At 35.8% G+C, this 12081-nt stretch overlaps 2 protein-coding genes across 2 annotated transcripts; one reads left to right on the top strand and one right to left on the bottom strand.

The window, feature by feature from the left end:
- Positions 1–30: 30 nt before the first annotated feature.
- Positions 31–3493, bottom strand: LOC128181738 (telomerase Cajal body protein 1-like). The gene is made up of 11 exons (XM_052850249.1): positions 3034–3493; positions 2847–2933; positions 2640–2742; positions 2443–2525; positions 2177–2267; positions 1750–1882; positions 1289–1381; positions 1047–1165; positions 846–949; positions 498–650; positions 31–181 (listed from the first exon to the last, which is right to left on the bottom strand). The coding sequence occupies exons 1-11, from the start codon at positions 3486–3488 to the stop codon at positions 46–48; spliced, it is 1557 nt and encodes a 518-aa protein (XP_052706209.1). The 5' UTR covers positions 3489–3493; the 3' UTR covers positions 31–45.
- A 567-nt stretch (positions 3494–4060) lies between these two features.
- LOC128181737 (ectonucleoside triphosphate diphosphohydrolase 7-like) lies at positions 4061–11165 on the top strand. Its single transcript, XM_052850248.1, has 10 exons — positions 4061–4156; positions 6204–6580; positions 6840–6990; positions 7561–7724; positions 8050–8183; positions 8322–8533; positions 9064–9385; positions 9834–9916; positions 10014–10175; positions 10766–11165. Exons 1-10 carry the CDS (start codon positions 4149–4151, stop codon positions 11028–11030), a joined length of 1878 nt encoding a protein of 625 aa, XP_052706208.1. The 5' UTR covers positions 4061–4148; the 3' UTR covers positions 11031–11165.
- The last annotated feature ends 916 nt before the right edge of the window (positions 11166–12081 follow it).

Raw genomic sequence — 12081 nt, 5'->3', positions numbered from 1 at the left:
ACAGTTGGGGGGAACAGAAAAACAAGAGAATATAACACAAGTATTTTATTTACACAACCAGAGTTTGAGAGAGTTTTCCTGATCACTGTCAGTGTCACTAGGCAGATCTTCATCATCATCCAGGCTGGGAACATGTCTCTGTCCTGATGATGTGGCAAGAACAGGCTGTGTAGGGTGAAGGCTGCAAAAGTAAAAATCATGGCATTGGTAAAGTACCGTAAGTCAAACTGCTAAATAATAAAAACAAGAGGTATATAATAGTAGTCCATAATGTACTCATTTATGTTCCTTGGTGTCTCAAATGCAACTAGGTAACACTTGTATTGTGTAGCAGAATGATCTACCAGATATTCTAGAGGCCCATGGGCCACCTTGCAACAACATTTACATTAATCATTATTTTATATTAGCATTGACTTTGATATTTGTTTATGTACTCAACAAGTTTTGCTGTAGTACTGACATACCTGATGCCATTGACTGTAGTACTGACATACCTGATGCCATTGACTGTGTCGTTATGGGCTCTGAATTCTTGAAAGGATTTCAGCACAAAGTCGGTATCTGGTCGCAATTTGATGGGAGGCTGCTGAGTGTCCCACACTGTGACCATACCGTCATGGTTACCAGAGAAAAGGTACCTCCCAGTGCTGTAATTGGAATCGCTTACAAATAAGTTTTATGTAAAACATAAACATATTTCACTTTGAAATTCATTTTATGATACAAATAAAATACAAATCATCATAATATAAATTATGAAAATTTCATGATCGAAGTGAGTATACATGTATTTGCATTTTAAATGGATGTTATAAATATTCATTTGAACCATCTGTCTATACCTGTCCAAATCAAAATAAATTCTCTGGTTCGTCTCCACCTTCCTGACAGCTACATACAAAATCTGTCCTGGTTTCCTTAGATCCCAGCAAAGAATCTCCGGATCCTGTTTAGAAAAGGACAATTTACCAATTGTTTGTGATCTATAAATCAGACATATCATCAACTGAAATCGGAATTACTGCTATCATTAAATTATTTACCTTTCTTCCTCCACTGAACAATTTGGTACCATCTGGTGAGAATGCAATGTGAGTTACTCCCCCTTGCTGCCCCTCAAATACAAACACAGCCTCCCCCTGTGGTTCATAGTACAGTCCAACTACAAACAACAAATGATGGTGTTTATCAACAACTAAATCCAAGGTTCTATAAAAATAAAATTCTTTTCAATGAATATATTGATAGGTCTTAAATACTAACACAGAGCAATGATCATACTCACTACTTCTGGAGTAGGACCCTGCAGCGTAGAGATTTCCCTGAGGACTCGGTGCCAAACAGGAAATAATTCCACCCTGACCTCCAACTTTACCTGCTGCAAATCATCAAACAGAAATGTAAGAAAGAAGCCTGTGGGCCACACTATTCACCCTAACAAGAATGTCAAACTCTGATCTCAATTCTTGACTTACTAACTTCAATATGCAAAATACATTACAAAATAAAAAAATGCCTGTAACATTTAAATCTGGCATATATATGAAAAAACTTTTTCTAATCTTTATTATATACTTTCACTTCTTCAACAAATGATTGTTTTTATTATGATGCAATACTGATGTAAGTTTAATAAAGAAGACCCCCCCCCCCTTTCAGAAGCTGGCAAATCTAAATTAGCCTCCTAGATATCTAATTACAATAAATGCAAATACAAGCAAATCGAAGTTGTAGGATTGAACAAACCAAAAGTTGGTCGACTCTGGCACTCCCTGCCTGGTCTGTTTGTGTCAAACACTCGGATCATCTTCTTAAAGCCACTGTATATCTTTGTGCCATCCAGGCTATAACACAAACTGTACGCAGCTGTCAACTCATCCTGAATGTAAACAAAGAAAGTTGAATATTGTTAAAACAATCATGAATGGCATAATGAATACCCATAGCCTGTCTGATAACTGCAAGATATAAATATAAGAGAGAGAGAGAGAGAGAGAGAGAGAGAGAGAGAGAGAGAGAGAGAGAGAGAGAGAGAGAGTGTTTTACTGTACATCTATTCTCTATGTGTTGCTTGAAATTGAAAATTCTAAAGAATAAAGCCTTAATGAACAAGATCTTTTTTTCTGAAATCAAAATAGTTTTTGCAGTATGTGGTACTGTACAAATAACAAACCATTTGATCATAGGCTCGGTAGGAGGAGAGTAGCTGTCCTGTGTTAGCATCCCAATTGTGTATAGGGTTGTCTTTACTTGTGGTCAGAAAACTTCAATTAAAAACAAATCAGATCTAATTTAATAAGATTATTATTTGTGTGTGTCACAATATTAGATACAGTAGTGGTAATAATGGCTCGAATTTAAATCTTACTCAAAGCTCCCAAAGTTTTGTAACAAGCATATGAAATTTTACAGTAGTTGATTTAACAGAACACAACTTACGTGCAAGAGCTTGGATCCGAGGTCTGGTTGTACCAACAGTAATCATATACTCCGCCCGTCTCAGATATAACTCGTGAATGCCTCTGAAAGTAAACTACATTCAGTATTCATACAACAAGAGTGCAAGTCAAAGCAAGATATATTGGTGAAATCTTATATGTGATAGTGGATGTTTAAAATTGAGAATGACAGTTTACCATTTCAGAAACATTGGACTGTGTATCAACATCCAGTGGAAAATCGTACACATAAAACTTGTTTTCATTAGTTGCTGTTAAAACCTTGGTTCCATCAACTGACCTTCAAAGAAAATTAACAGATGAAACAATCAGAGATTAAGAAAGGCATTGGATTAGGGTGTATTTCATGCCATTGTGTTAGTGTGAAATGGTCTGTAAGCTTACCATTTACATCCTCTGAGATAGTTATCAGGCTCAAACCCCACCTGAGTTAATAAGGTTGGACTATACATCTGTAATGTTTGACTGTCACTGGAATACAAAATTACCGGTAAAGCAAACATATTAAGATATGTAAATCATCCTCAAACTAACATTTGGGAATAATGAAAAGATGTTAAGTTAATCTAACCTTGTGTTTTCTGAATGAACTGCCATGAACTGTTGTTGATTATCGACCATATTTTCAGTATTATCACTAATCTCCATGTTTTCCCTACAGGTTTCTGGTTCCACTATCACCTCACTACTCACTCTACTGTCAGACACAGCACTTTTCAATCTACTGTCAGACACAGATGTTGAAGCACTGTCTGCTGCATTAACCCTGTCATCTTCATTTGTATCTGTAGTAATGTTACCATGTTTACTGGTATTATCACTGATGTCTTCTTCATGTGGACATGTTTCTAAACTTTGCTCCTCCATACTGTGAGTATTTACTGGTTCCAGTGGCTCAATGGGGCCTGTCACTGCATCATGTGGTTCGGTAATATCATGTGTGCTTCTATCTGTGATAGTGGTCGAGTCATTTGGTCTAAGATGCGGTTCATCTTTATCATTAACATCATTTTTATTGAGCTCCATGTCCTCTACAAATAGATAACTAACTTAAAATCACTTCTTTTTACCCAAACTCCTTCAGAAAAAAATCCTACCTGGGCCCAGCTGCAGGCATCATGTTGCCCTACCCCCCCCCCCCCCCCAAACAGAATATTTTCAATTATTTAAATCCATCAATGCTCATACATAAAGTTAAACTCTGTGATTGAGCAAATAACTCATTTAACTAGAAATATGGTTTAGAGAAAAAGTGGTTGAAAAATTTTGCAGTTAGATCCTCTACGATAGACGATTGTTCAGGGAGATGTTTGTTTTCCTGAATCAAGATAACGTGTTTTCGACGCAATGACAGCTGGGACTGAGGCGTGTGTTTTGATTTTTCTTTAGTGAAAGGTTTGCTTTGTTTGTGAAGCTCATGAATGGTTGTACTGTTTTCTTTGTAGACCATGATTAAATCAAACTACATACACCTACAACTCCAGTAAATGATCATTCCAAAATATTGAACATCCTAATAAATCAGTGAGATTTACGATCGATATCAAATAATAAAGGATTGCTGTCTTTACAAAATTGAAAATACATACATGCACGAGAATCTGGTTTCTACTTTCACTTTCTGTTGGAATGTCGAGCCCGACGAAGACACGTAACATGGCTGAATGAGAGCCATCACTTAATTCCATGGCAAGGTATTTGTAAAATCTGTATATTCAATCTTATTTTCATACTGAAATCAGTGGTATAATGCTTTTCAAAGGTTTATATCTTGATCAGATCGATACAAATCTTAAAAGTGAATCAAAATTCTGAAATAAAAGCAGGACATATTTTCCAAAAGTCGTTTTGTTTACAATGGGTAACAAGGATGTATGGACTTATCCTTACGGTTGGAAAGGATTAAAACTTGAAATGCATTGTAGATTAATAAGTCACACTGTTCATAGTCCACGCGACAGGCCTAACTTAGAAATCTCATCCTTTTGATTTTCTCTTTTAATATACAGATTGTTTTGTGTATACATGGTACAAGCATAGTTTAGAAAGGATTTTACAATTTTGCTTCCTAACCATGGACCATTTAGCCAATCATTACCGGTACATTATACATTATTTGACAAGGATTTGATGTGAGGTGTAGTCTGTCCAAAGATATTTATGCTGGACATTTGGACGATTTTTAGGAATATTACACATAACTGTGAAAGCAGTGCAATTGAAATCGATAAAAGGGAAAATATCCAAGATATCTTCTTCAATATGAAAGAAGGAATGAGAAACGGTATAAAATTACAATGAAAGTATATGGCTGGACCGGGAATCAAACCTGGAACACCTGCAACTGTAGTCAGGAGCTATACCACTGAGCTACTCAGGCTGATATCCAGTCCATTTAGCCTCAACTACTACATTCCTCCCTCCTTAAATGATCTTCACCCTCGAAGATCACCCCAGGTTCTTCCCCTGGCTGGAGTTTATTTGTCAGTTCCGGGGCAGGTCATGGCACCAAATGTATTAGGAAAAGAATGAGCTTATGTACTTTGAAAAACATATGGTTTTATCTGGATTTGAACCTGGGACCCCAGCAACTCTAGTCAGGAGCTCTACTACTGAGCTATGCAGGCTGATATCCACGGTCCATATAGCCCAATACTACATTCCTCCCTCCTTAAATATTTTTTGACCCCAAAGACATGTACGACACAAGTTCACCTTGTCAGGACTTATTAATCGTGACACATTCACATTGCCTGAACAAGGAAAACCATCTCGGCACCATTTTTAGTAGGAAAAGAGGAATGAGCATATAAATACAGTGAAAATATATGGCCTGACCGTGAATCAAATCTGGGACCCCTGCAACTGTAGTCAGGAGCTCTACCACTGAGCTATCCAGGCTGATATCCACGATCAATTTAGCCTCAACTACTACACTTTATTGACACATTATTATTAATTCATTTGGAAAAATTTACAGGAAGAATTTTTTACAGATTTCTTACAGAGATTTGTAATGGAAAATGTTGACATCTTTTTTCCACTCGGAAGTCACTCAGACAATTTTTCAAACATTATCATCCTAAGGCTTGTACTTTTCATGTCTGTTGCAATGCAAATCCTTGTAGATGAACATGTATTATTTTTAGCTGTGCATTCAAAGCTGACAAGCTAGAAGGGGGGATTTAAAGAAAAAATCTTGGGATTTGATATTGAATAAACATTGTTTGAACCCTGGCAGAGGTACCAGTATTTATACTTATCAAATAATTTAAGAAAATGTGCTGCATAAATATTTACTGCATGCAGGGTTATTTTTGCCCCATTTTATTTTCCCCCTTCTTTACTTCCAAACAGGTTTACCCCGTCTTAAATTCGCCCAGACATGGTTGTCTTTAAAGAGAGATAGTTTGAGACGTCGGAAATTGCCCAGTCTTAAATTCACCCGCTGTTGACGAGGGCAAAAGGGGCGAAAATAAAACGGGGGCGAATATTTCCCTGTATACAGTATAAATATCTACCTATTGAATATCTAGAGACAGAGTAGAGCCAACCATTAAATTATATCAGAGAGATTTGACATGACAAAGATTTTATAAACCTATTGAAAGACACATTTACATTTACTTTGTGAAGGCATAGGTCCAAATATTCTTGTGGAGCTGATTCTTGTAAAAGATTTGTACAGTTATAACATTATCTTTCCTGTTTACAGTTATAACATTATCTTTCCTGTTTCAGAATTCATTTCAATGTCCCACAGTTTCTACACAACCTGAGACATGTGAGATGGGAGACAACCCTGCAGAGATGGTCCACCAAACAAGCTGCGCTAGCGTCTGTGCTTATTCTTACTGTTCTAGTGATTTTATTCATAATTGTGGAGACAATATTTTTTGGTCGACCCCCTATATACAAGAAACACCAGCATGTGATGGAGGGGGGTAAGGGGCTGGGCCCCAAGGTTCACTATGGAATCGTCATTGACTGTGGGAGTAGTGGCAGCAGAGTGTTTCTATATTTCTGGCCTCCACACTCAGGGAATCCAAAGGATCTCCTAAACATCCAACAGTTTATGGACAGTCAGGGAAATCCAGTTGTAAAGAAGATAAAACCAGGTCTGTTGATCAAATAGAGCTTTTTAAATCCCAGTGGGATGTTGTTATGTTCTATACATGTAGCTAGATGAAACAAAAATCATGTGAGTATTATTGCTGAAAGTATCTGTCATGGCCAACAGTTATAACAGCTTGAAGCTAGAAGGAATTTTCAATGTAGATATGTAATATTTAGAATCAGAAATGAAAAATAATACTGATAGTCAAATTAGTGGTGAAAAGTAATAATTGTTCTGACAATGTTTTTATGTAACTACAGGTTTGGACACTTTTAAGGATAATCCAGAAGCGGCCAGTGACTACATCAAGCCTTTGTTACAGTTTGTGGCAGCTCACATACCGGTGGATCAACAAAAAGAGACCATTTTGTTTATTCTTGCAACTGCAGGCATGCGCATGATCCCGGAAGAGTGAGTGTTTGATTTAAAGTTTTATTTATAGTAGATGTATAGAAGCACATGCCTCAGTGGTCAGTTGTCATATGTGTTAGGCTAGTAACCTAAGGGTTGCTGGTTCAAGCCCTGCTGTGTCACTTAATTTTCTGTGTTGTGTCCTTGGACAAGGCACTTTATCCATATTGTCTTGGTATTGTCTTAGTTCTTCCAGCTGCAGTAGGGTACTTGCTTATGATGGGGTGTTGGACTAGTGTCCCATCTAGAGATGAACACTGACCTTATGAGTCTCGTGGCTCAGAGAAGGATTTTAAAAATTTTGAAACTTAATATATATGTATAATAGGTAATTAAAAGTACCAGTAGATTTATATTGTTTCTCATTTTTGTAAGGGAAGGTTGTTACTCAATATTAAATATTACATTTTGTAATACTGTCAGTTACATTATATTTTGCAAAATTAAACATTTAGAGTTTCAAGAGCAGGCCTGTTTAACTAATAATATCCCAATTTCTGAATTTAATATTTGATCTTCTTTTGAGAAAAGTACAAATGAAGGAAATAATTTTACTTGTAACATGCCTAGGTCCCAAAAGGCCATTTTCCAGAACCTGTACACAGAAATCCCTAAGATGTTTCCGTTTGTGATCTCGGAGAGTAACCTGGAGGTGATCAGTGGTAAACAGGAGGGCGTGTATGCCTGGATCGCCGTCAACTACGTACTGCACAAGTTTGATCATGGCGCAGATGGTACGTTTAATGTGTTCACGAGATGGAAGTCAGTAATGTGGGAAATAAATTATTCAATCCTTTAGAAAATTTTTTGGTTTTTAAATATATAGCCAGTGCAACAAATTTTATTTAAGAGAAATTTATATAACATGATTCATTTTTCTTTTTTAACATTTGTGATGGGATTATGTAGTTTAAAGATCAGTTAACAATAACAGAGATTGTTTTACATGGTTTAAAAAATTATATTTTTTTTTTATGTATTAAAGCATGGTCAAAGGGACATTGGAAAAAAATTTCCCCCAAACATTATTCCATATTTACAGTATTTTGTTTCCTACAGAACACCCTCTAGTGGCTGTCGAAGTTCCTGGCAACATGAACAAAGAGAAGAGAACTCATGTCAGGCGAAGAACAGTGGGAATGCTGGATATGGGAGGGGGATCCATGCAGATAGCATTTGAAATCACATCTAAGGTTGGTAGAGCTGAGGAAAGATCAGTATGCTTGAATTTTATTTTTTTGGGGGGGGGGGGGGGACTACGGTACATAACTGTAAATTGTAAAAGTTATTCAGACCAATGTCAATTCATCTATGCTTTTTCATTCTTTTAGTACAATAACATTCCCAAGCATAGAATAGCAGAGTTTAATTTGGGCTGCAAAAACAATGATTTGGACCACACTTATAGGGTGTATGTGACCACATATCTTGGATTTGGTGCGAATGAAGCAAGGGAACATTATGAGGAGTTCTTACTGACATCTAATGTCAGTCTAACCAACTCAGATATGGAAAACACAACATTTAACATTCCATTTAATAGGTAAATTCAAATTATAGATCATCTTAAATTTTCACATTGTGTTATGAAATTAATTTCATAGGTTTTATAGTGTAATTGTTGTTAAAATAGTAACTGGTTTTCATACCATGTGACATTGTAAGAAAATTTTGTCATCCATTATGCAACAGGCACTCGCATGTTTGAAATAACGATTATTTTTATTCAAACAGATGATATAGCATACAATCAAACAGTTACAGAAGCTTTAAATTTTTTACTAGGATTTTTGATGAATTTTATTCAGATAATGAAGAAAATTTTTTCCATTGCATTTCAAAGTAATGCAAGAAATTTGGATGTCTAAATATCAAATGTTAATGTGTAATAACACCTTTTTCCCTGTGGCAAGACACTGAAGTTAAGAATTTTGATTGATTACGATGAAATATTTGTTATTAAAATGATTTTCCCAAGTCCAATGCTTTGTAGTTTCAGAATAATAATAATATTTGGCCCAAGGAATTACATTCTTTATCATTTGTAATTTAGATTCATTTTAAATGTTACAGAGAGAAGACAAGGTTCAATGTATCTGACCCCTGCCTGCCTGTAGGTCTGACTCAGGAGGTCAAGGACACAGAAAGTCATATCCACTTCCTTCATGGACTAGGAGATTATGAGGCGTGTTCCTCTAAATTAGTGAAATTACTGAACAGGAATGCTTCCATTCTCTGTGAACAAGCACCTTGTTCAATGAATGGTGTTCATCAACCCATGATTTCATTCCATAACAGTGAATTCTATGGATTTTCTGAGTTTTGGTATACCATGGATGATGTTTTCAGGATAGGAGGAATTTACAACTTTGAAAAGTTCAAGTTTGAAGCAAAAGTTAGTCAGGACAGGATATTTGTTATGTCGCTTCTAAAGGCAAAATAATATCAAAATTAATGTTATTGTTTGTTTACCTCTTAAGATACGCATGCTTGACTGAATATGTACTTTTTGTTTTATCCATTCATACATTGATCATCTCTTAGATTACCCTCATGAAAAATGAATCAATGGTGTAACTTATTTCAGTATTTTTATCACAATATAAGAACAGATATAACATGTATTTGCAAGATTTATGTTACAGAATGATGTAAAAATTTTCATTTAAACGATTTGTCAATTATTTCCTTATAACTTTTCAGTAGTTTGGCCTTGAGTATTTTTTTGGGTTTTTTTGTTGAATGAGCAAAAATAAGATAGGCAAAAAAAATGTTTCATCTTTGTATTATAGTACATGTATCTAGTTGATGAAATATTAACCATCAATTTTTGTTTTCATTAGAAATTCTGTGGAACCAAGTGGTCCACCCTACAGTCTTGGTATGAGGAGAAGCTTTACCCCAGAGCAGACGAAAACAGATTCAGGTCAGTTAGAGTAAGATACTGTGCCATGCTCAAAATGATGTCATGAAATTATTTAGAAAACCCAAGAGGACCAACACTCTCTCTCTTTGGTTTTCAGATTCCAGTGTTTCAAGGCTGCCTGGATGACAACAGTTCTTCATAAAGGACTGAAGTTCCCACCCAGCTACCACATGCTGCGGTCGGTACAGCTGATCAACCACAGAGAGGTTCAATGGACGCTGGGCGCTCTCCTCCACCGAACACGGTTCCTACCATTGAGGTAACCCCACAGAGTCAGGCAATGGGTATCAAAGGGATCAAGATCATTTTGACTTCAAGCTAATTGTTCCCATAATTAAAGACAAATATTGATCCCTTCACAGGATTTGATCATGTGAACAACCAAGTTCATATCCTGATGAACTTTTTATCTTGCTGTTTATTTCTTAATTAACTTTGTGAATGCCAAATTTAACTCTCTGGGTTTTTTCTCAGAATTGGAACCCTTTATCTAATTCTGTATACAGATAGCTTGCAGTCAAAATGGGTTTACTTATCCCTGTTGTTGGTACATGTACTGGAACTGTCTAAAATGTCAACAGTCTGTTTTGATAATAATATGTCACTGGACATTTACATTGTACAATTCAAATCAGATCATTTGGTCATATTATTTATAGATTGATCATATCAGCGAGTGTTTAAATAATTGAAATTTTAGTAACAAGTTTATTAAAATTCCATTGAATTGCTCAAACTACTGTACATGGATAGCAATTTTGAAAAGGGACAGATAAGACATAAATAGATGTTCATTAATAAATTTGTACATAATGAAGGAAATTGAATGCACCATGCTCTCTTTTATAGGGGGATGAACTCTTTTGAAACTCAACACCCTCCACCCCACTGGGTTAAAAACAGATATGTCATCAACGAATATGTGATCATCTTTTGCTTTGTGATTGTTACTATTGCCATTTTATCTTATCTGAAACACTTGAGGATCTGTCAGTCTAAAAAGACAGACAAACTCCATCATGTTCCATCCATGTCCTATTTCATGGTGGAGGAGGACCAGATAGAACAGGGCCTGAACTACGTCATTGTCGACCACAAAGATCTAGAACAATAGCATTCAGTGATTTCTTAAATTATTTATATCCATTGTTTATTTGTAATAAATCTGTACATGTATCATTCTTTTCCTTGCTTTTGCCTCACTGAACTGAACAAAGGTAATGATATCATGTAGATATGTTAAGATTTTCATAATTTAGCTCACATGGGTCACACAGGTGAGCTAGCTTTTCTGATCACCACTTGTTCTGCTTTCATCCGTTTTTAAACATCACATTTTCAGTTTTCCCTTTACCTACTGGGCCAACAATAACCCCAAGTACTGTATCCCAAAACTGTGAAAATAATTAGAGTAATTGCCGACTGATTTAATTGATAAAAAAATATCTACCCGGAATTGATTGTTGTCATCCACACAGAAATATTTGACTTTTTTAGTTAATTGCTTTCTCCTTAAATCGGGAATAAATATTTATACATTACTCATGTTTGGTAAGTTGAACATCTATGCAAGTCATTCTCATGCATGTCAGTGTGTCGTAACTCCTGCTGCGCTAATGATTTTGAAACGTTCGTTTTTAAAATAAAATTGTTGGAAAGACTTGTTCTCAATTTAGGTTATAAATTTTTTATTTTAATTCGTTTTAGGTAACATTTTTGTTTTTAAGATTTTAATTATGTTTTTGACAAGTGAGTAATCATTTTTCTCATTACTTCAAAGAACTGTTTTTATGTTGCAGATTTATTAATCTAATGAATGCACAGGTCCACTCCACTTCTATAGCAGCCGATTACAAAGAGGAATTATTGAAAAATTACTTCCCAAAAATCCAATACTTTATATTGTACGTATACACGATAGTACATGTTTTGTGAAAAATTTTTTTACAAGGCTGTCACGGCATCCTGACGGTGACCAATGCGTTTCTACGGAGTACTCGAGGCGTGAAGTTGCATTCCTATGGACTTCTACAGGCGATTAACGGCGGTCTGGCTGAGAGCCCATGACGTGCCAAGATTTTCACCTTGCACACATTGTGTGCTCAAAGCGTTTACAGAGTGTATAAGAAATTCATGTGACACAGTGACATCCGAAAGGACTCCGA

The sequence above is a fragment of the Crassostrea angulata genome, chromosome 4, assembly GCF_025612915.1.
Source record: "Crassostrea angulata isolate pt1a10 chromosome 4, ASM2561291v2, whole genome shotgun sequence".
NCBI classification, from domain to species: Eukaryota; Metazoa; Mollusca; class Bivalvia; order Ostreida; family Ostreidae; genus Magallana; species Magallana angulata.
The sequence above is the reverse complement of the archived record's forward strand: the minus strand, read 5'-3'. Positions and strand labels throughout refer to the sequence as shown.

Excerpts from the sequence above, each read along its gene's own strand:
- LOC128181738 (XM_052850249.1), bottom strand. The coding sequence starts at position 3,488 with ATGGAGCTCAATAAAAATGATGTTAATGATAAAGATGAACCGCATCTT. Across the intron at positions 1,382-1,749 it reads CCAGAGTCGACCAACTTTTG|CAGGTAAAGTTGGAGGTCAG; the intron begins GTTTGTTCAATC and ends GATGATTTGCAG. Across the intron at positions 651-845 it reads ATTTATTTTGATTTGGACAG|CACTGGGAGGTACCTTTTCT; the intron begins GTATAGACAGAT and ends TTCCAATTACAG.
- LOC128181737 (XM_052850248.1), top strand. Across the intron at positions 8,534-9,063 it reads TTTAACATTCCATTTAATAG|AGAGAAGACAAGGTTCAATG; the intron begins GTAAATTCAAAT and ends TAAATGTTACAG. Across the intron at positions 9,386-9,833 it reads AGTTCAAGTTTGAAGCAAAA|AAATTCTGTGGAACCAAGTG; the intron begins GTTAGTCAGGAC and ends TGTTTTCATTAG.